The sequence below is a fragment of the Periplaneta americana genome, chromosome 17 (genome assembly GCF_040183065.1).
Source record: "Periplaneta americana isolate PAMFEO1 chromosome 17, P.americana_PAMFEO1_priV1, whole genome shotgun sequence".
Taxonomy (NCBI): Eukaryota; Metazoa; Arthropoda; class Insecta; order Blattodea; family Blattidae; genus Periplaneta; species Periplaneta americana.
This window is the reverse complement of record NC_091133.1, coordinates 10,831,625-10,856,447: the sequence shown is the minus strand read 5'-3', so window position 1 is coordinate 10,856,447 and position 24,823 is coordinate 10,831,625. Positions and strand designations below refer to the sequence as shown.

The 24,823-nt window shown below is 36.2% G+C and overlaps 1 protein-coding gene across 3 annotated transcripts in view; it reads right to left on the bottom strand.

The window, feature by feature from the left end:
• The window catches only part of LOC138693052 (zinc finger protein 271-like), a 152,952-nt gene that overhangs the window by 90,173 nt on the left and 37,956 nt on the right, over positions 1-24,823 (bottom strand). The window contains exon 4 of one of the 3 annotated variants that reach the window (XM_069816608.1): positions 19,399-22,942. The exons of the other annotated variants lie outside the window; for them this stretch is intronic. Coding sequence (XP_069672709.1) covers positions 21,707-22,942 — 1,236 coding nt within the window. The 3' untranslated portion in view covers positions 19,399-21,706. Of the gene's footprint in view, positions 1-19,398; positions 22,943-24,823 lie in introns of those variants that run through there. 3 annotated transcript variants of the gene reach the window in all.

Here is a 24,823-nt window from a genome sequence, read left to right as displayed (position 1 = left end):
TGGAGGAGTTTCTGTGAAACGATTAATCCCGATAGTTCCACTCAACAAATTTGGGCAAAAATTAAATTCTTCTCTGGATCCAAAAAAAGGAAAACTCTCTCACCAATAGAACACGACTACAAACTCCAGATGGAATGGCTGGACACTCTTACTCCTCCAGCAGTTCCTCCCTTCATTCCACTAGCACAAGATTTTATCGTCGATAACTCCGAGGACAGTCTCACTCAACAAATTACGCCAATGGAAATATATCAAACACTTGACCGCATTAAAACGTCCACATCACCCGGTCCAGATGATATTACATATAATATGCTCAAAGCTCTTCCCTCGGCCATAATTGAAATCATTGCAAATATTTTTACATTCTTTCTTCAATCATCCCTTATTCCGGATGAATGGAACCATTCTTTTTGGTACCGATTCCTAAGCCAGGCAAAGACCTAAAAAAATCTGAAGGATATAGACCAATAGCCCTGGCCAACATTTTTCGGAAATTATTTGAAAAGGTTATTACACACAGACTAATTTTCTTTCTAGAACGATTCCATCTTTGGCCCAAGAATCAATTTGGCTTTCGAAGAGGATTCAGCACTCTCTACAATCTAGCAGTACTCATCACTGACATACAAAATGCATTCTTCAACTAACTTCCTACCGAGGCTGTGTTTTTGGACTTATCATCGGGCTATGATATGGTACATCCTCACCTTCTGCAACAGATATTAGTCCAGATGAACTTACCTTCATCGCTCATTAATACTATCATGTCATTAATTACACACAGAGTAGTCCGATTTCAACCCCGTTTCAATAATCTCCAATCTCGTTATACATCTCATGGTCTTCCTCAAGGGACTCCCATCAGTCCCATACTATTCAATATTTGCATTCAACAGTTAGACTACGTCATCCAAGGAAGGGTCAAATATCTGACTTACGCTGACGACATAGTACTATATACGACAACAAATACTCAGAATCTAAAAAACAGAACATTCAAAATTAAAGACTCCCTTATGGATACCATACATAACCTGGAAAATCTGGGTCTCAAAATCAATCTCTACAAATCCCAGGTTTTAATCTTTAAACAAGGCAGAAGTTTGGCTCAGGCTATGTTAAACTTGGGAAACAACACAATTGCATCGACTACATCGGTATCCTTTCTAGGTATAGTCCTCACCCATAACTTATCCTGGAAAAGACACCACAACAAACTGCTCCAAAAACTATCACATCAAGCCACAATCATCAAGTATCTCACAGGGAGACGGTGGGGTGTTCACCCACACAGTCTTCTACTTCTATTCAAGAACCTTATTTTGTCTCAAGCTGAATATGGATTAATCCTATTTACATCCACTACGATGGAACACAAGAACAAGAGAATCATAAGTAAACTATATCAGATCTTAAAGAAAATAATCAGTATCAACAGCAATCCGTCTACCCTGGCCATATTCCACGAAACCAAAATTATGACCTTTCAACATAGAGCACAGGTGCTGGCTAACAACTTTCTAAGCAGATATATAGGCAATAGATCAAACATACTGGGCTCCTAACTCAGGTTATTACATGCCAATTCCTCTATCCACAGACAGAACAATATTGCCTCCGACTCTACTCTGCTCTCGGTGTGGAACAAGTACCACGAACACTCCATGCTGCAGTTACAGGTCACACCAATATATACAACTTCATGGAACACTTTCTTCTCTCCAATAACAATAGACATTACAACATTCAGTAAACAAGATCAAGACATTAACAAACAAGTAATAGAATATATTTCAAATAACACTCCAGATAGCATAGAACCACATAACCTCCAACTTTATTGCACTGAAGGATCTAAAACATCAACTGGTACAGCCTTTGCTTACATCAATACAACGACAAACTATAGTTTCTCCAGTAATATCAATGACTGTTTTTCTATCTATCACACTGAATTGTTAGCCATACAGTTCGCCCTCAAGGATATCAATCGCAACCTTCAGCCTCACAACATTATTTTCTCTGATAGCAGAAGTGTCCTGGAAAAACTCAACAACAAACATTTTAATATAAGATACTCGATGTATGAGGTGGCAGTTCTAAATTTACTACATACACTACAACTCAAGAACATCAACATCAAACTCACATGGTTACCTGGACATAAACAAATTCCAGGCAATGAACAGGACGACCTACTGGCTAAATTGGCAACACTGGAACCAAATACTGACAATAACATATGCCCAAAGAGTTTGTAGTACTTACTAGAGACACATACCCGTGAGTGGCAGGCAAGAAAAATGTCACAAATTGAATCGGCTGGCATCCGCCATTAAAGGGAGTGTTTGCGGCGCGAAATTCGAAAACAGTACCACAATACATTGATGTAGCCTGGTGATAAACACTGTTTCAAATATCTTTTACAAAGGATGAGTCGTGATGAAATAAACAAGTATGGCAGAGGAGCGCTATATTTATTAAAGTATTATAATGATTCATCTTTGGCGATATTCTAAAAAATAAATGAAATCACCCATATACACTAGGGATATGTACTGTATGTGAAATATTGAATAATGGCAATGTCAACATTAATTTTCAGTATTACTAGTATTGTTTTAAGGGCATAATAATGGATATTTACTGTAATATTTAAAATGATCTATATTTCAGTCCTTTCATGCAAAGAAAGAGGAAAGTATATGGGGCTTAGAAAATATTTAGTGGTGAAATATGAGATCATTAAAATTCTGGAAACTGATTTAAAATATAATGACAATACATTTTATCACAAAACAATCTATTGTGTAGTTGATGACCACCAAGTTAGAGGTCAGTACAGACTTTTTTAATACAATTAGTATAGCAGGCCTAGTAGTAGTGGTAATAGTAGGCTAGTAGTAGTGGTAATAATAGACCTAGCAGTAGTGGTAATAATAGGCCTAGTAGTAGTGGTAATGGTAATAGGAGGCCTAGTTTTGGTAGTATTAGTATGCTTAGTAGTAGTGGTAATAGTAGGCCTAGTAGTAGTGGTAATAATAAGCCCAGTAGTAGTGGTAATAGTAGGCCTAGTAGTAGTGGTAATAATAAGCCTAGTAGTAGTGGTAATAGTAGGCCAAGTAGTAGTGGTAATAATAAGCCTAGTAGTAGTGGTAATAGTAGACCTAGTAGTAGTGGTAAGAGTAGGCTTAGTTTTTGTGGTCATAGTAGGTCTAGTAGTAGTGGTAATAATAGGCCTAATAGTAGTGGTAATAGTAGGTCTAGTTTTGGTGGTATTAGTAGGTCTAGTAGTAGTGAGACCTAGTTAGTAGTAGTAGTAATAATAAACCTAGTAATAGTGGTAATAGTAGGCCTACAGTAGTAGTAGTGTTAATAGTAGGCCTAGTATTAGTGGTAGTAGTAGGCCTAGTTTTTGCGGTAATAGGTAATAGTAGGTATAGTAGTAGTGGTAATAATAGGCCTAATAGTAGTGGTAATAGTAGGCCTAGTAGTTGTGGTAATAATAAACCTAGTAGTAGTGGTAATAGTAGGCCTAGTAGTAGTGGTCATAGTAGACCTAGTAGTAGTGGTAATAATGGGCCTAAGTAGGCCATCAGCTATATTTTCACTAATTTCTTTGCATTTAATACAACCAAAAACTAGAATTACATACTGTACAAAACGAAAATTACATGATTAATTCATTTATTGTGAAACAAAACAGTTTTAGACAGATATAGTCCGAGGATTTTCTTATGCACTCTCCTATTATAATCCACTGTAATGTGATGGCACCTAACCCTTACATACATTGTTGAAATCAAGCTCATAAACCTAATTAATGTGTTTCTGGAAAAACTTTATCCAAGAAATGTTCCGACATTCTGTAAACACATTCAAAGGAGGAACTGCTTTTGGAACATTCTTCCAAATATTAAGATATGCATGCTTTCCTGGGCATTCTACAATAGTAGGTATGTTCAAACAATTATTTGCGGCGCAGTATTTCAACGTTTTCTTATTATTTCCCTTCAAGTGTACTTATATTTATTCGTACTCCTCAATAAGCATGAAATGCGTGCACGCCTGGCGAAGCATCAACTCCCTTTAATGGCGGCCGAACAGCGGTTCAATTTTGTACGCGAAACTAGCGCCATTGGTGTCTCTAGTTATATATTACAAACTCTTTGCATATGCCCTCCAACAACTGGAATTCGCATAAATATCTCATCTGAGATCAAGAAGGCTTGGGCTACATCCTGTAACCTCTATTCCGAATCGAAAGGAGATCTCATTACACCAGGACATATTTCACCATATCCATGGTTCCACGAACAGAAACTCTCCAGACAAGCCATCAACCTGTATTTTAGATGTTATGGTTTATTTAACGACGCTCGCAACTGCAGAGGTTATATCAGCGTCGCCGGATGTGCCGGAATTTTGTCCCGTAGAAGTTCTTTTACATGCCAGTACATCTACTGACATGAGCCTGTCGCATTTAAGCACACTTAAATGCCATTGACCTGGCCCGGGATCGAACCCGCAACCTTGGGCATAGAAGGCCAGCGCTATACCAACTTGCCAACCAGGTCGACTGTATTTTAGAATTCGACTAAATACAGCACTCACTCCCTGTAAATGGAAATTATATGGGCTTCAAGACCATAATCTTTGTGACTGCGGCAGGAAAGGAACTTTGCACCACATGATATTCGGTTGCCCCAGACAAATTGCAAATGTAAATACTTTTGTCGAGCTGTTATATAAAACTGGCTTAGTAGGTCCTTTATATGTACAAGATCTAATATCTAACCCCAATGCACGAAAAACAAGACTCATATATAACCATATTAAGAAGTGCAAAATGAAATTCTGGTATATTGCGAAAGACCTCATACGCCAAATAATTGACAAATCACAATATCGACTCAGAATATCGACGCTGGAAGTCACATAGTGAGACAAGATCGTCGTTTAATAAATAAAAAGGAGAATAATAAGAACGATTCCTACTTGAGATACGCTACTAGTTAGACGTGTCCAAGTGGTTCTCTATTTTTGTGTATTAATATGTAGTAGAGAAGTGTCTAGATTCAGTGACAGTGTTGTTATTAAGCCTTGTTTTTACGCTTTCATATTATCTATTCTATGTTCGATAATCAAGAGCCCTTAGGGGTCTCTTACTACTCATACATGGAAAACATTCTGGAAGTCATGGAGGAAGCTCCGCCCATTACATCATTTTCAATTGAGCAACAATTACTGACCAGTACCAATCCCCATTCAGCACTTAGAACTAACGAAAACCAGGATAATGAAACCTCAGTTATCTTATCGATATATATTTTCAGATTATGGACCCTTTTTTGTCACTATTAGAAGCAAGACCGCGAACATCAATAAGATGCATCCGACGAAGTTCGGTAAATGGCTACACACTAATAATTATTACGTTTTACAAATTTTCAAGTTAGGATTTAATCAACTTGAAATACACTTTACTTCAGCCGACCAGGCTAACAAATTTCTTGATTCTGATTTCGACGAGATGTTTCAGACGAAGTCATTCATACCCAATTACAATATCATGGTGCATGGGGTTATTGGTGGAGTTGACCCAGACATTTCACTTACGGACATTATAAACGATATTTCGGTGTCTGAAGGATTTACGGTTACAAATGCCTACCGCCTGAATTATAAATCCACGGACGAGAATGGAGAAACGAGTTATAAACTTTCCTCTAAAGTTAAACTTACATTTCGATCACACAAACTCCCTCAATACGTAGTCTTATATTATCAGAGACGTGAAGTGCATGCGTATAAGGAGCATATTATACAATGTAATAATTGTGGACTATTAAATCACAAGTCCAAGTTTTGTCGTAACGCTATTCGTTGCATGAAATGCGGAGGCCCTCATACCACAGGTGAATTTCAAGCAGAGAAACCTTGTTGTGTGAATGTCAAGCAGAGAAACCTTGTTGTGTAAATTGCAAACAGGCTCATTATAGTACGGAGTTGGATAAATGCCCGAATTATAACGTAGAAAAAAAATATTGCCGATACCATACAAAGCCTCCCAGTATCCAAATATCAGGCGAAAGAAATTCTTAAAGGGCACACTACTTATGCCACTATCCTTAGAACGAACAGTAACACCCAGGGTAGCCCAGCAGCTAACTTTCCGCCCCTTCAGACATCAGCACCAATATCAAATAGTAAACCATCATCTCACAACCCGTGTAATGCTAACAGATCCCCGAACCCCCATACATCTGACAAGAGAGGGAAACGAAAACTGCCTTACAATACTACAGGCTACAATGTTGCTGAATACAAACGGGCACTCAAAGGCAACTTTGATCATCCAAGATCTAAAAATCTAACATATGTGACTAATCCCACATCACCTAAGCCTTCTCAAAGTACTTCTAGGACAACTTCATACCACAGCGATGAGATAGAACACAATTCACAGGAATTGCCAAATACTTCAAATGAGGGTCAATCTCAAAAACGAATACCTACTAAGCTAAATAAAACTCCCTTCATTGCCTATATTAATAACATTATAAAGGAAGCACCTGACTATATCAGACCCCAGTTGGAAGAGTTGAAAACTACTTTTGCATGGATCGACTCTGAATCCTATATTGGAACGCCAGAAGTCTAAACAACAAGATTCATGACATATCATACTTGGTATCCAAAAAATTGTATCATATAATCATTATTACAGAGACTTGGTTTCAAAAATATCGACAACAGAACATCAAATCCTACCATTAAATCTCCACCAATCGGGACGATACGGGAGGTGGAGTCGCAATGCATATATACAAATCTGTTTACCTTACTCAGAAATATGAAATGTTTAATAATAATAAAATACAAATCATCTCTATCACAGTCAACAATATAAGTATCATGGGGGTATATTGCAAACCCAGGGAGAAAATCACATTACAGCAATGGAATCACATTTTAATAAACGTTTCAACTCTTTCCATACTAATATGTGGAGATTTTAATATACCCAACTTTCACATGCACCAAAGATGGCAGCACATCCATCATCCTATAATAGAATGTGCTTTATTACATGATTGGCAACTAGGATCTGAACATATTTTAACTAGAAAAGGCAGATGGGGACAAGATGATTATCAACTGGACTTAATTTGGTCATCCGAAGACTTATTACAGCATATTAATATTAATAAAAATTTGGATACCATGAATAGCGACCACTATCCTCTCGTCATAGATCTACACTTAAACCAAGCCAATTTCCTCAATCAACTTAATCTGGCACAACCCAGACAGATCAATAGTAACAGGGCGGATGAGATATTATCTAAACTACAGAGCCTTCATGATACAATAAAGGATTTTGAAGACATACACACATTGTTAATAGAAGAATGTCAGAAATGCCCTATCTCTAAACAATCTGCTAAAAACAAAACACCTTCTAAACCCCATTGGTGGAATGAAGCCTGTAACAGAGCAGTCGCCAAACGAAGATTGGCCTACAGGAAATACAGGTTAAACCCCAATTTTTCTAATTACTTAGGAGCTAGGAACCAAGAAGCCTTCACCAAGAAGGTGCTCTGTTATTACAAACGCCTCGGCTGGAAAAGGTACATTTCAACCTTTACATCACAAACTCCAACTACGACCATATGGAAGAAATTGAACTGGTATAAGACAGGCAAGCAAAGAAACTTCACCCCGATTTTAATTGATCATGAACTTCAAGACACTTTCTTACAAGATCTTTCTCCAGATATGGTTACAGATCCTCCAGCTATTTTTGAAATTCCTAGTACTACTAACGATCATCCACTTTTAAAACCTATTACCTCACAAGAGATCTCGCGCATCTTGGCTTCTCGAAGAAACACTGCACCTGGTCCGGACAATATTCCATACTTATTACTCAAGAAGCTTCCATATAAGTATTTATCGCTCCTAGCAACTAGATTCAGATTCTTACAACTGGAGAAGTCCCGGATAAATGGAAAACATTTTATATCCAACCTATAATTAAACCCCTCAAGAAAGGAACAGCAGTTTCTGATTACAGACCTATAGTTTTGTCCAATACAATTCTCAAACTATTTGAAAAAATTCTCACCAATAGAATTACTTTCCATTTAGAAAGATTTCATTTATGGCCCTGCAATCAATATGGCTTCCGAAAGGGATATAGCACGTCATATAATATATACCTACTAATAGTCGATGCATACCTAGCACTTTTATCTAACAAGGTGATGTTCACTCTATTCCTGGACATATCAAAGGCATATGACTCTGTTCAATTGGACCTACTTTTGGATCAACTACTTGCATACGATATTCCACTACCTCTTATCAAATGTATTTATAATCTTATGAGTAACAGATTGGTCTCACAGGCACATAAATATAATAACCACCATCAACGTTATTCATCACTGAGAATTCCACAAGGGTCTTCAATTAGTCCCTTACTTTATACTTTATATGTTGGAACACTGAATTTACCAAATAACACTTCAATACGGGTCCTTCAATATGCAGATGATATCGTTTTATATATGTCATACCATTATAAACACATATCAGAAGGAATGCGACTATTCAAAGACCAGTGCAATCAGATTATTAACTATCTCCTTACGAAATAACTCAAGATCAATACTGCGAAAACGCAATTTCTAATATTCAAGAAAGGTTGCACACACTTCAAACGTAACATTCGCATACAGAATGCTTATATTACATCTCAAAAGACAGCCAGATTTCTCGGGGTAATTCTTGAATATTGTCTCTTGGGACGACAACATCTGGAACATGTCATACATAAAGTGAAAAATATCCAAAGATTACTCAAATGTATTTCTAATAAATCGTGGGGCATAACATCTTATTCAAGTTAATATACCCCTTAATAATGGCTAGATTGGAATATGGATCTCTACTGCAAAATGACGGTTATACATATTTTACTACCTGGAGGAAGCGACTTTTTTACCATCTCTTCAAAAATATTTTCAACATCAATGACTACCCGTCATATGTACAGATGGAACAAACTTTTCCGTTCTTTGACAAAAAAATACCGAGAATTCCGTTTGACAACCAAATTCATTACCAGACTGTTTTCACACACATCTACCCCGCTCTTCCACAAACTCAAGCTTCTATCCGAAATAGCACAGGCTCAACCGGCAAACGGTTTTACTCAAAATATACTGCTTTTAAAAATTTTTTCATTTTTCTTACTACAACCAAATATTTACAAAACCCCTATCTTTCCCTGCTACCTTATAGGCCAGCAAGAAATGGACGAATCAATAGTTGACACATCTTTTACACCACAAACAACCCATTGTATCCCCAAGAATGGGAGGAATATCTCAAAACTTTTTGTCCAAGTCCCGAAATCAAACACATATACTTCACCGATGGATCTAAGAAACAGGAGCTTGTTGGAGCAGCCTATTATAATTCCAGTAACTATTACCTCAAGGGCATCCGACTGCACAATAACACATCAATCCTCAACGCAGCGATCCTGGCTATCTATACTGCTCTGAAGGACATTCAAAAACATAAATATTCGCAATCAATCATATGCATGGACAGTAAATGCACTTTACAAGCTTTACTTAAACCTTACTCAGATACCAAACAAAATATATATGTCATCCTTTTAAAATCACTTATTAATAAAATGAGACAATCACAAATGAGTTTGCAGTTTATTTGGATACCCGGTCACAAAGGCATTAGAGGCAATGAGAAAGTCGACCAACTGGCACAACTAGCCACATCATTCCCAAATGCTGCAACCAATTTTCTGATTACTCCACAAGATTTGGGACACCATTTTTTTTATCTAATCTTATGGAAGGATGTCAAGAAGAGATCCATTATAAAAAGGAGGAGGATAAAATTCGAATCATTAAAAACTTCACAACAACCTATTCAAAATTGCCTCGAAAAGCAATTGTCATGCACTACCGCCTGGTTATGGGAACTTTTGCAACTCTGCAATATCTATTCAACATTAAAAGACGTGCTAACAATTTATGTGATTGTGGAGAGATTGGGACATTTTTTCGGATGCACATTTCTCCAAGCCAGTAGTTGAAAATTATTATCAGAAATACATGACATACTACCTATTGAAGGCCCTTGGAGCATACATGATCTTCTTAACCAACATTCCCACTCTATAACTAAATGTTTATTTAGATTTATCACTAGAACTAGGATGAAATGGTAACTAATCAATTTCTCAGTATTGCATATACTACGTGACTCAAAGAAATTTATAAAGACTTCTTGACACAGCAGCTCAACTAGGTTGGCAACAGTGTCGGTAAACCGGATGTGAAGTGAAGAATAAGAAATTGCGGTTAAAAAGTAAGTATTTTTACAAAATATTTAATTTAATATTTGAATTTTATTTCTAACTTGTATTTAAAATTTAATGGTATAAGTAATATACTTTCATATTTGTATTTTCAGTCTAGCTGACAGTATCTTTTGAAACACAACCTGATTTCTGTTCATCGACTAACTTTTTTAGCAGGCAACATGTTGTACCTCTGGACAAGCATAATGCTGTACCTGTGGACGTGTCCAAAGGTACAAACATAGTGTTTTCTGATTAGATATTATTATTCTGGCTTAATGTTGTCTACACATCGTTGTTACTTTGAAAATTCATTAGTTATTACAGACAGAAGTCACATAATACTGTCCTGTTATAGTGCCACGGAGTAAGACAGGTGTGAAAAGAAAACAAATCAACTTGGGTCCTTGAAAGAAGCAATTCGTGCTGTCTTGGATGGCCAGTCTATAAAAGATGCAGCTGCTGAATATTCTATTTCAAAATCAACCCTGTGGAATTATTATAAGGCACATCAGAGTTCAGGAAGTGAAACTATGCCTGTAGAACTAAGGAAGAATGATACCAAGTCAGTGTTTGCAAAAGAGCAAGAGGAAGAACTATCAAACTATTTGAAAATAGGTGCTAGACTTCACTATGGATTAACTAAGAAAGATTGTAGGGTACTTGCTTTTCAATATGCTGAAGTTAATAAAGTAAATTTTCCAGAACAGTGGAAAGTTGAAAATGCAGTGGGAATGGGTTGGCTTAGGGGATTTCTAAAAAGATTTCCTGCCTTGTCACTTCGAAAGCCAGAGCCGACAACCTTGACAAAATGTACCAGCTTTAACAAGACTAACGTCAAGGCATTTTTTTGATAATTATAAAGCGGTTTTATCAAGGCACCCATTTTCAATCTGGATGAAAGTGGAAATTCAACTGTACATACCCCACCCAAAATAATAGCAACCTAAGGTATTAAACAGATAGGCAGTGTCACATGTGGTGAACGTGATGTTAATGTCACAATGATAGCTTCCATCAATGCCGCTGGTAATCATGTTCCTCCCATGCTAATTTTCCCCCGTGTTCACTTCAAGGACCACATGTTGAAAGGGGCATCACCAGGAACCATTGGAGGAGTAAACCCTTCAGGATGGACAAACGAAAATTTGTTCATAAAATATCTAGATCATTTCATACGGTATGTAAAGCCATCAAAACAGGACCCAATAATTTTGATTCGGGACAATCATGAAAGCCATATTTCTGTCGGAGCCATTGAAAAGTGCTGAAGTAATGGGGTTATACTTGTAACACTTCCGCCACATACTTCTCATAAATTACAGCCGTTGGACCGAACAGATTTTGGGCCATACAAAACGCCAGGGGCGGCTTTCGAAGGGGGGCTGCGGAGCTGCAGCACCCCCAGACATTTGTGGTTCTTGTCTCGTTTCATGTTGTGAAATACATTTATTATACAGTCTCTATTTAGCGGCTCGAATTAAAAAAAAAAATTCGCTCTCATTGATATGCGCGCATATGTTAGTGAAGTCACTTCCTCCCCTGGTGCTGCCAGAGCGAAACGAGAGACAAGGACAGATTGGTGAAGCCACTTCCTCCCCTGGAGCTGCCAGTCTCGTCTCGGATGCTTTGCGCTTTAGTTTTACCCCTCCCCCTGCTAGCCCCTTGCCGTGAATCCAGAGTTTCCAGGCGCTGCAAAATTTGCAGCAGTTCGTCAGTAGCGCGCTGTTTTAAATACATTTTCTTTAACGTTTTGAGTATAACAAGTGCGACAATGTTTAATTCTGTAAAATATTTACAGTCTATTCAGTTCAGTACCTTAACAATTCAGGAGAAATGTGAAATTAAGTGCCCATCAGTTGAATCTCATAATGGAAAGAGCCGCTAAACAAAATAGCCTCAAAGCTTGCATATTTTTTGCTAATGTATCCCTGCTTTCATCTCTCGATCTCCACACAGTCTATATTAAATTAATGTGTTTGAAAGACAATTCCATCAGCTGGGGAAACAAGATAGAGTTTTAAATAAGAACAGTAAATGTTGTTCATGAGAAGAAGGAGCCATTGCTAGAATGTTTTCAAACTATAATGGAATCTGAAACATCTAACAACATCACAGTAAATGAGGCAACTGCCCTGGTGCATACACTTTTGAAGATCCTGAGACACTGACGGCATTAGCTATGTTTTCCATTGTAAAGCCTATGTTAAACGACATATCGGATTTTAATAAGATGATGATTCAAAAGTTTGCAACCTACAAGACAAGGCGCATGGAACTAATCTTTAAAAAAAAAGTAAGTTGCTTGGTTTATATTTGTATGCAGCACCCCTTAATTCAATACCCACGAGCCGCCACTGCAAAACGCACTACAACAGTGCCGTATCAGAATGGATGTTCAGCAACCCAGGAAAACCCCTTAGAATCTACGAAGTGACGGAGATTTGTGGGAAAGCCTTTCTACTCGTATTTACTTCTCAGAACATTATTAAAGGATTCGAAGTAACAGGCATATTTCCTGTAATGAAAATGTGTTCGGAGAAGATGAGTTTCTGTCTTCCTACGTGACAGATAGGCCTTTATCACATCCTAATTTGCCAGAGTGTTCTTCCTCCTCTTCTCAGCCATCATCATTATCTATGGAAATGACAAAGCTTGGAAACATCACACCTTCTAATCCACACATTGTTTCGCCCCATGAGATCCGTCCCTTCCCAAAAGCAGGCCCACGCAAAATCCAAAGAGGTAGGAAACGAGGAAGGTCAAGGATTTTGACAGACACTCCAGAAGAGGAAGAAGTGGAAAAATGTAAAAAGAAAACAAAACTTGCCCCTAAAAAAGAGCAATGTCAAAAAGTCTCTTGTTTATCCCAGTTCGGAAGATGAGAGTGAAGAGGATGAAATAGAGTTACCATCATCATCAGATGCTGAGAACTTAGAAGAATTGCAAGAGGAACTCAGAATTATAGCAGAAAATTTTGAGGAAAAAGATAGAACAATTATTGGAAAAGGAGATTTTCTGTTAGTGAAGTTGGCTGGGAAAAAAAGAATTGTGTTTTATGTTGCTGAAGTGGTTAAAGTAATGAGATCAGAGTGTTAAGTTAAATATCCGAAGCACATACCAAACTCTAACAAATTTGTTCCTGGAGATGAAGATATTTATGACATAGATGCAGATGACATTGAAATCAAACTTCCAAAACCAATTTCTATAGGAGGTTCTGGTCGGCAACTGTCTCAGCTGTCTTTCTCTATTGATTTCACTGCATATGATGTGAAATAATTGCCTACTGTTTATGTTTCACTGCATTTGATATATTTAGTAGACTTGAAATTCTTTTGTGTTTCAGTAACCATTTACAGTTGTAAATTTTTTGTTTCATACCATGTATTACATTTTGGGAAACTAATTTGTTTGATGTAGTCTTACATGTTCTAATATGTTCAGCTGCATATTAAGTGCCCCAATTGAATGTATGAAGTATCTATTTTTGTTCTCCATATATTAGTTTTAGGAATTTTGTGTATAAGATGGCAATGTCCAAAGGTACATGTGTGTCCAAAGGTACATCACCGTATTGTACCTTTGGACAAATTACCTATCATCATGTAAAAATTATTAAAACAAAAAGTGACAAAACTCATTTATGTAAAATTGAAAATAAAGAAGAAATACTGATAATTTCACTGTATAAATGGGGTGTCATTGCAATGCATGGTGCTCAAGATAATACTGTTAAATAAAATTTGTCCAAAGGTACAGCACTCTCCCTACACTGCAATTACTTACGCATTAGGTATATATAACAGAGAAACCTACACTTTTCCTTTGGAAAACAAAGATTTGTTAAACCAGTAGTTAAAAAACACTACAAGGGTTAAATGGCATCCCACGAAACATAGCTTCCTATGTTCTCCACATTCAGAAGACAAATATATGTACATGACAAGCAGTAGGAGGCAGTTGTTGACAAGGCAGTACAAACAATTGCTGGTTTTTTTCTGCACATTTACAGAACAACATGAATTTCAGATCTTCAACTTCGAAACGTAAAGCTTATGAAATAATGAAGACAGTGTTAATTTCAGTTTTTTTTTTTTTCAAGAAAATGCAGTTCACCAAAACTACAGTAAATAATTTAGGAACTTGAACAATAGGTTGTGTGAAACTGCATCATAAATTATAAACAAGTGTTTTGATGGAGTACTCAAGGAACTTCTAGAAATTAACAGCTCGGACAGACACCATTTATCCCGTTTCATATTTATTATCCACTGTTTCAACAGTTCCTTTTTTTTTTCAAAGGGAATCTGCAAGAAAAGAAAAATACTGTATACACCGCATGGTATGCTGGGCGTTGTTACACATTTTTGCGTGAAAAAAAAAATGCTGCTAGTTAACAAAACTATGGACTTAACTTCATAAAATTTACATGAAATATGATATGTCACTTGTCTTTTTCCTTTTGATATTGCAGTTATATGCAGTACACACAACAGGCATGTTTTTTCTTTGTTTTTTCGTAGCTACATCTCCATGTACACAACGTTGTAAGCAGACGAATTTTTACAATGGTGGGCACTTAGTTCATATCTGCCGTGTTTCGCGGTGGCATCGCAAAGAGCGCTGTACAGGACAACATGGCCACTCTATATTCTTCTCTTTCTAACTCGTTGGTCAAATAGAACATTGCGCGCGACGCTATTACTGTGGCAGCTCAAGCTATAGGCATCCAACAAGGAATACTCAGTGCGCAGAAACGGCAGGCGTGATTGTCTCGCACAATGACGTATGCTCCCGTTCCCAGCATGCTCTCACGCCTACTGCAGGGGGGGGGGGGTAAGAGGGGTATAGCATGTGCCCCGCGAGGAGTTCGAGCTGAGTTTTGCTTGTAGTATATCTATAGTAGACTAATAATTTTCTAACTACAAATGCACAAATATAAGTATCCGCACCCTTAATAATACATAAAAATATCATAAGCTGTGAAATTATTGTTCATCCTTACTATAATAAAATAATAAGTACACAATACGATTTATAGAACCAATACAACTGGATTGCATTGCGTCAATAAAGTTTCAGACGAAGGCCAGCCTGCTGCAGTTGAGGAAATAAAGTACGTTTATATTATTTTTGTCAAAACTAACAATGCTCTTCATATTCATATATTAAATACTATGCAAGTGTTATTGTGACGAACAAAGTGACAATAAAAACAGACAGGAAAGAATAAAATGTAGATCTACTATTTACCCTAAGGAAAAGTAAAAAGACTTTCTTACGTTGAGTGTTACTAATCAATCCACTAAGTCTTACTTCAAAATGAATTAAATTGAAATTCCAAGATTAATAATAATAATAATAATAATAATAATAATAATAATAATAATAATAATAATAATAAAGGCCTCTTATTGTTATTATTAGGTTGTCTCTCCTTCAGTTTTTTAGTCAAGCTTCTTAAGTTTGATATTATAACTACATGTGTGTCACGTCCTCTGATTGAGGTTCTGGCTGTTATTTATATATATATTAACAGGTAGTGCGTCTCACTTGACGGTATGTGTCAGAGGATTTTTTAGTAGGTTATTTTACGACGCTTTATCAACATCTTTGGTTATTTAGCGTCTGAATGAGATGAAGGTGATAATGCCGGTGAAATGAGTCCGGGGTCCAGCACCGAAAGTTACCCAGCATTTGCTCAAGTTGGGTTGAGGGAAAACCCCGGAAAAAACCTCAACCAGGTAACTTGCCCCAACCGGGAATCGAACCCAGGCCACCTGGTTTCGCGGCCAGACGTGCTAGCCATTACTCCACAGGTGTGGACTGTGTCAGAGGAAGAACATCATCTGAAGTACCGGCATACATCAGAAGTCTGATTGGTGTGAAATGTACGAGTAGTTAGTCGGTGATGTATGCAATAGATGAGGAAAGCAACTGGCCACCCTATCCCATTACTTCCTGGCCTAGTTGCCTCATAAGTGGTACCTTCTTGAAATCACTTGTGACGTTCAGACCTGTCTTTGAACAGTTACTAAACAACAATCTGTCACATTTTCTTTTACAAGCCTGGTTTTCTTTTTTCAAACTCCTAATCTGTTCAATCTTTTTCTGTAACTGCCAATCTTTTCTTGGGACTGAGCATATAAATGTGTTCCGCACTGATAGTATCAGAGACGTGTGAACAGTTCGCAATAACTGTTACATTGTCTGCTTCTGAGACTTCAGTACTTCTTTTCAGAATCCCCATAGGTTGTTTTTCTACCTAAAAATAATATTATACCACGAAAAAAATAAATTCTACTAAATATACTTTTAAATGATGAAGTTAAAGCCAATGGAAATTAAGTCTATGTGAATTTAACTTGTTTCAACAATGAGCTATCCGCATAAGATGTTCTGGAAAATTAAAGAGGGATGAAACTGCGTCATCTTCCATTTTTTTCATGTGATTTCCAGAAAAAATGTTCTGTGAAATGTTCAAAATACAATTTATATTGTGATAATGTACGAATAAAATTATCTCTTCTAATGGCAGATAACAATCGCAACAGTAGTTCTGCTTTCTGTTTTAGGGGAACAGCTAGAAATAACACATTTTATTATAATGCCTCTATCATATTAAAAAAAATATATGATAGAGACATTATAATAAAATATGTTATTTCTAGCTTTCCCTCTAAACAAATAACAGCCATATGTTTGCCGAAATAGTTTTAGTATAAGCTGACAGAATAATTCAATCTACATGTAAGTGCTATTAATGACTGCATTAATTGAACGTTAAACTATTAGATTTATTTAAATGTCGTTATTTACGCATGAAAAGTTATGCTGTAGCATTTCCTGAAGCGATTTGTGCAGTTGTAAGCCTTACATAAATGCATCATTATGATAGATTCATCAAAAGCACGCTGGATACATTCGCAATCACTAACACGAGCACCTGTTAAATGTCACACTTATCACAATGATGATGATGCGCGAAGGGTTTCAATTTTGTACAGCACAGCAGCGCTCACTGTGCGTCTAGGTAAGTAACTATAACGTCATTGGGATTTCCCAACGAGTTAGAAAGAGATTATAGAGTGAACAAGTTGTTCTGCACACTGCTCTATATGAAAAAAACAAAACAAAACAAAAAACAAAACAAAAAAAAAAAACAAAAAATAATACATGTCTGTTGTGTGTGCTGCATATAACTTCAATATCAAAAGCAAAAAGACAACTGATATATCATATTTCACGTAAATTTTATGAAATTAAGTCCAAAATTTTGATAATTAGCAGCATTATTTTCATGCACAAATGTGTAACAAAGTCCATTTCAGGTAAATTTTATGAAACTAAGTCCATAGCTTTGTTAATTAGCAGCTTTTCTTTCATGTGTAAATGTGTACCAAAGCCCGCCATACACACCGTGTGTACTACAGCATTTTTCTTTTCTTGCAGATACTCCTTGGGAAAAAAAAGAAAGGAACTGTTTCAGCAACAGTGGGTAATAAATATGAAATGAGACAAATTGTATCCTTCCGAGCATAGCTTTTTGTGTTCACGACACTTCTTGTGTCCTTCCTTACTGCTTATAGAAGAAGACGATGTGCTGTAGCTTATAAAAAGTAGGCCTATTTCGAAGACAAACGATTAACCAAATAAATGGTTCACTAGTAATGGACTTAAACTAAATACGGATAAATCACTACAATTCCGTTTCTAACAGAGTGAAAAACTAATAGCAATAAATTATTAGAATTCTATTCAGACAATGACATCCTTTACTGTTGCTCCTTGTGTCCTTACTGCTTCTAGAAGAAGACGATGAGCTGTAGCTTATAAAATGTAGGCCTATTTCGAAGACAAACGATAAACCAAATAAATGATTCACTAGTAATGAACTTAAACTACATACGAATAAATCCAATATGCCATAATTCCGTTTCAAACGCAGTGAAAAACTAATAACAATAAAATATTTAAATTGTATTTCGACACTCGCATCCAAAATTCCGCACAACTCTTGTTTAGGCCGTATTGTTATTACTATTTTGACTGGAAGGACATGAAAGAACATAATTGAGCACCCACGTGCAATAATGGGGTAAGTATTAATGTATTTTGTAATTACTACTCCATTATTGCATGTGGGAGCTGAATTACACAATAATAATAATAATAATAATAATAATAATAATAATAATAATAATGATAATAATAATAATAATCTGTGGTGCCATAGGCTTTGAAGTGCTCAGACCAGCCGGCTGTTGGGCTTATGTTCACATTTCGATAATTATACACTACTGTAAAAAAAAAAAAAAAAAAAAAAAAAAAAAAAAGAACTGAAAGCGTGTTTGGTCATGTTGAACAAGTTAGAAAGAGATTACAGAGTGGCAAAGTTTTCCTGTACAATGGTCTTGTTGGTGCCGCCGCGAAACACAGCAGATATTAAATAAGCACCTACCATTGTAAAAATTCGTCGGCTTACATCGTTGTGTATACGGAGGTAAGAGTTATGAAAAAAAAGTCTTATGTATACTGCATATAACTGCAATATCAAAAGGAAAAGGACAACTGATAATTGTTATACAAGGTAAATTTTATGAAGTTAAGTCCATAGTTTTGTTAATGAACAGGATGTCATGCGTAAATGTGTAAGAAAATCGGCATACCATACTGGTATACAGATTGCCTTTGAAAAAAGAAAGGAACTGGTGAAACAAAGAGTAATAAATATGAGACGAGACAAATTGTGTTGCTCTAAGCATAGCTTTTTCTGTTCACTACTCTTCGAAGTAAATATATAGTGAACAACTCCATGAAGACAATGAGCTATAGCGTATAAAACGTAGGCCTATTCTGAAGACCAACGATAAACGAAATAAGTGGTTAACTAGTACGGATAAAATACTAAACTAAATACGGATAAAACCACTACAATTCCGTTTCAAACCCAGTTAAAACCTAACAGCAATAAACTATTAATAGTGTATTTCGACACTGGCATCCTAAAATTCTGCAAAACTCTCGGGTAGACAGTACTGTTGTTAGTATTTTGACTGAGAGAACATAATTGGACACCCACGTGCAATAATGAGGTAATTATGACTGTATTTCGTCTCTACTTACTCCCATTTTTATTTTCTCCTATACTTATTTTCAATTAAAACATTCCCAAGTTCAACACTATCTTAGGATTAACAGAATGAAAAGATTTCTGCAAATCCAAGAAAATTCCTAATACTTTGATTACAATGTCCAATTCTTAATTATCTTGTAAGTAATGTAATGCTCTTTTGTGCTCTTTTTACAGAAAAATAATATGAAAAAAACTTAACAACAGTACATGCATATAATAAGATGCCAAAGCAAAAACTTTTTTTATACTAAAAAATCAAAATTGAAATCACATCATTAAAAAAATCTTATAAGAATATAGTGTGCGATTTTTTTAAGGAATATGGCGGAGTTACGTACATAGATAAAGTTAGTTCTTCAGGATAAGTTAATAACAAATCTAATTTTCTCAGATCAATATACATACCGGTATGGCTTTTTCTTGCTCAAAATCAAAGAACTCTATATCACATACAATATTGTCTTATATGTAGAAGTAATGGGAATGTCAAATATTAGAACGCGAATTATACATTTCAGTAACTTGGAACAAACGGCAAATAACAAATTTTTAGGAAGTGTCACTTGATTGTTGCTGACGTGTTAGGTCCTTCAACTTTGTGGCGATATATAAATTTGAACTTCTAAAAAACTTCCATACTATTGCTACTTCGTATGAATGGCTCATTTTCACATGTAGACACATGTCTGCCGTCTCACAGGTTTGGACACCGAGGAAAATTCCTCACGAACATCGCACTTCAGCAGCTATTCACTAATATGCTTGCATGAGCTAAATATACACAAACATCGCATTTGAAACGGTTCTAGCCAGTACGCAGAATGGCGTTCATTTTTAGATTCGAGGAAAACAAGAAACACTTTATAAACACGACACTTGAATTACTTCTAGGTAATGTATCAGCGTAAATATCAATTGGATAACAAATTTTATCATAGACATCGCAATTCACAATCTTCTTGTTTCTGTAGACAAAAATAGGAATTTGTAAATATCAAGACAAACACTGTTCACAGACATCTCACATAAAATGGCTTCTTGTCTTGTGCAGTATTTCAGGCTTGCTAAAATGTACATAAGAGGAAAAGCAATTTCCAATAATATTACCTGGTTTCGCGCTAGTATATTCGAGTGCTTCAATTTTTTATTAGAAAAATCTGAGATATTTTTTTTTTTTTGTAACTTTGCACTTGAATGCCCTCTCGCCAAATATGCATACCAGCATTGTTTTTAAATGCAACCGAGGAAAAAACACTTCCCACAAACATCGTATTTCAAATGTTTTTCGCCTCTATGCACGCGTTCATATACAGCAAGTGTTGAAATCTGTGTGACATTTTAATCACAGACATTCCATTTTGAAAGACCGCCGCTTTGTTTACTTGTATGTATATTTAGTTATGAAGAATTCTATGAATAATTGTCAAATATCGGATTTGAATTATATCTCGCATCTATGCTTATGGAAATATATTATTGTCTGGTAGCGTAATTGGTATAGCGCTGGCCTTCTGTGCTCGAGGTTGCGGGTTCGATCCTGGCCCAGGTCGATGGCATTTAAGTGTTTTTTTTTTAAATGCGACAGCTCATGTCAGTAGATTTACTGGCATGTAAAAGAACTCGCGCGGGACAAAATTCCGTCACATTGGGGACGCTGGTATAGCCTCTGCAGTTGCGAGCCTCGTTAAATAAACCTTAATTTAAAATGTAATTTAAAATCTGTGTCACGTCTACGAGAAATATTTACCAAAATGACCGTACATGAAGTCTTGCATGTGTGCTTCAGTGAATGTATTCTCAACTGCCCCCACTGCAAGAAATATAAAATCATCGAATCTGAAAAGCTTCTCGCTTCGACGCTTGCGTGGATGTGTTCTTAAAGACCCTGAATGCAAGAAACATTTAACGCATACATCGCATTTCAAAGATTTCTGGCCAGTATGCAGTACAGTATGCCTTCTTAACACGAATACGAACATTTTTTATTCAGATCACACATAGCGTCTAGCACGAGTACACGTGTGCATAGCTTTTTAATTAATGAACTCGAACATTTCATATCCCTCGCAGTCAACTGTTTTTTTCATTTTTCGCTCTCTTATGTATGCGTGGATACAGGATTCGATTACAATACTGCGAAATACACCTATCCTTCATAAGTTTCAATTAAACGGTTTGTCTCTTATATGCAGGCGTGCATGCATTTTTAAATTATACGCTCTCGAAAAGCACATTTCACACTCATCGCACTTGAATGGCTTCTCGCCCGTATGTACGCGTGCATGCAATTTCAGATGAGAATTCTGGGAGAAACTCTTTTCACAGATGTCGCATTTAAATGGTTTGTCCCCTGTATGCACGCGTGCATGCTGTTTTAAATGGTGCAATCTCGAAAAACTCATGTCACATTCATCGCAGTGAAAAGGTTTCTCACCCTTATGTAAGCGTGAATGCACCGTTAGATAAGAATACTGGGAGAAACTCTTTTGACAGATATCGCACTTAAATGGTTTGTCCCCTGTGTGCACGCGTACATGCTGTTTCAAATGGTGCGATCTCGAAAAGCTCACATCACATTCATGGCACTTAAATGGTTTCTCGCCCGTATGTACGCGTAAATGTACTGTAAGATGAGAATATTGGGAGAAACTCTTTTCACAGACACTACATTTAAATGGTTTCGCCCCTGTGTGCACACGTGCATGCCGTTTTAAATGATCAGACCTCGAAAAGCTCATATCACATTCATCGCACTTGAAAGATTTCTCGCCCTTATGTACGTGTGCGTGCACTGTTAGATGAGAATACTGAGCGAAACTCTTTTCACAGACGTCACATTTAAATGGCTTTTCTCCTGTGTGAACGCGTGTATGCTGTGTTAAATGATCCGCCCTGGAAAAGCTCATATCACATTCAACGCACTTGAACTGTTTCTCGCTCTTATGTACGAGTGCGTGCACTGAGAGATGAGAATACTGGGAGAAACTCTTTTCACAGATATCGCATTTAAATGGTTTTTCTCCTGTGTGCACGCGTAAATGCTGTTTTAAATGATGAGACTCCGAAAAGCTCATGTCACATTCACCGCACTTAAATGGTTTCTCAGCCATATGTGTTCGTGCATGACGTTTTAGATTAGAATGCTGCAGGAAGCTCTTTTGACAAATGTCGCATTTAAATGTTTTCTCACGTGTATGTCTGCGAGTATGTTTATTTAGTTCTGAAGAACTCGAGAAACTCTGTTCACAAGTATTGCACTTCAATGGCTTCTCGTATGTATGTACGCGCACATGACTATTGAGATCTTCCAATTCCGAGAAACAGTTTTCACAGTCAGAGCATTTGAATGGCTGCAGCATCACATCTTCTTTCACTATGCCCGCGTCACATGACTCTTCCTGCAAAGAGGGAAATGAGAGAGATGGCGCACCAGTAGCTGAGAAACCAGAGCACAGAGTTTCTAATCTGCAGACAAAACTCAAAACCATTGAAATGCACACACAATATTTAGAAGAAAACTTCGTTTCCTGCAGGAGACAGTGACGGTGTTTTGCTCTTCACTTCTTGCATTACTGTACGAATCATTAGTTTATTTAAAAGTAGATCACATAGAGCAGAACTAGTAAAAATTATTATTATTACTATTGTTACTATTATTATTATTATTATTATTATTATTATTATTAATATTATTATTATTAATATTATTATTAATATTATTATTATTATTATTATTATTATTATTATTATTATTATTATTATTATTATTATTATTATTATTATTACGGTATTATTATTATACTCTAAACGACATAACAACCTACTTCAAATCGCGCAATGATATAGTAATAAATTAATATGCATGTGCTTCGCATGTGAAAGGATCTAATGCTAGGTCGATAGTAATTACTGATGTATCGAACATCAACATTCTATATCACAAATCGCATTGGATTTAAACCTAAACTTAAGCATGGAAGACCTACACACATGCTATTTCACTAATGGTACAAAATGCCAAGTGAAAATGGAGACAATGATATTCTAACCAACGAGTTGGCGTAGTGCGCAACATTCGTCAAGCTGTATGATGAAACTAAGTGGTAACCTTCTAATTTAATTTCAAGTTATAAATGATTCCTAGCTCAGAAGAAAGAAAATCAATTGCCTGCTAGTGTGTGATTACAAAATAATTAATTGTGTATCTCTTAAAATAAACTCAGCATTTTATTTACAAGTAACTATTCTAGTGTGTTATGCATTACTGAATGAATTAGTAGTATTAGTAGTATGTTATTTGCTTACGGTCTTACTAATAAACCGTGTATAGTTTTTATACGAGGCTTATGCAGAGTTGAAACAGAAAACGTTACTAATAAACCATGCACAAGCGATGGATGTATAAACAGTCTGTAACTATACAATGGGAATTGCTATGCAATAGTTATATACATGAAACCCCTCCTTAAGAGTTGCATATAGAGAAAAAATGGCCGCCCCTCTAACAGCTTTTCGTATCGACTGTCATTTTATGATAATGGCTGCCTTGTAACCACAGAAGAACAAACCAAAGAGCATAGAATAATTAGAGTAATATTGCTGTAGCTTGTACTCTTTGACCAAAATGTAGTGTGGTAATCGATCAGAGCCAGTTGTACTATTGATACTTAACACGGCACACTAGAGCGCTATACCGGATGCAATAGAGAATCTCAGATTTTCTATTACCTTCCATAATGAAGTAATGACGAAACTATGACGTGGCTGTGTAACAGTTATACTATTATATACGACGTATGTAGTGTTTATTAGTAAGGAATTTACACACGACTTATAAACGAGCTACTCATTGTATAAGTATAAAACAGTTAAACATCTGTATATAGAGTTTTTATTAGTAAGACCGTTAGTGATTAAATACATTATATTCTAAGTAACTAGTATTCTATTAAATAAACATGTGATATGTTACCATAGATTAAGATGACTGTAAAATTATTGTATCATTGTTAGATTAATGTACACTGACGATGCCATGAATAACTGTATTCCAACGGTTAATAAAATATCTGTCTGTCTGCCTCTGCCTGCCTGCCTATCTACCTACCTATCTATCTATTTATCTATCACACGGTTAAACATTATTACGTAGTATTATCTGCAGTTCATGGAGAAGTTAACAATAGTGTCGTAACTGAACCACTGACTGATCCATTGTCATGTTTTACCTTCTTCATATATATTTAATATATGAATCGGTAATTGTTGAAAGGAACTAA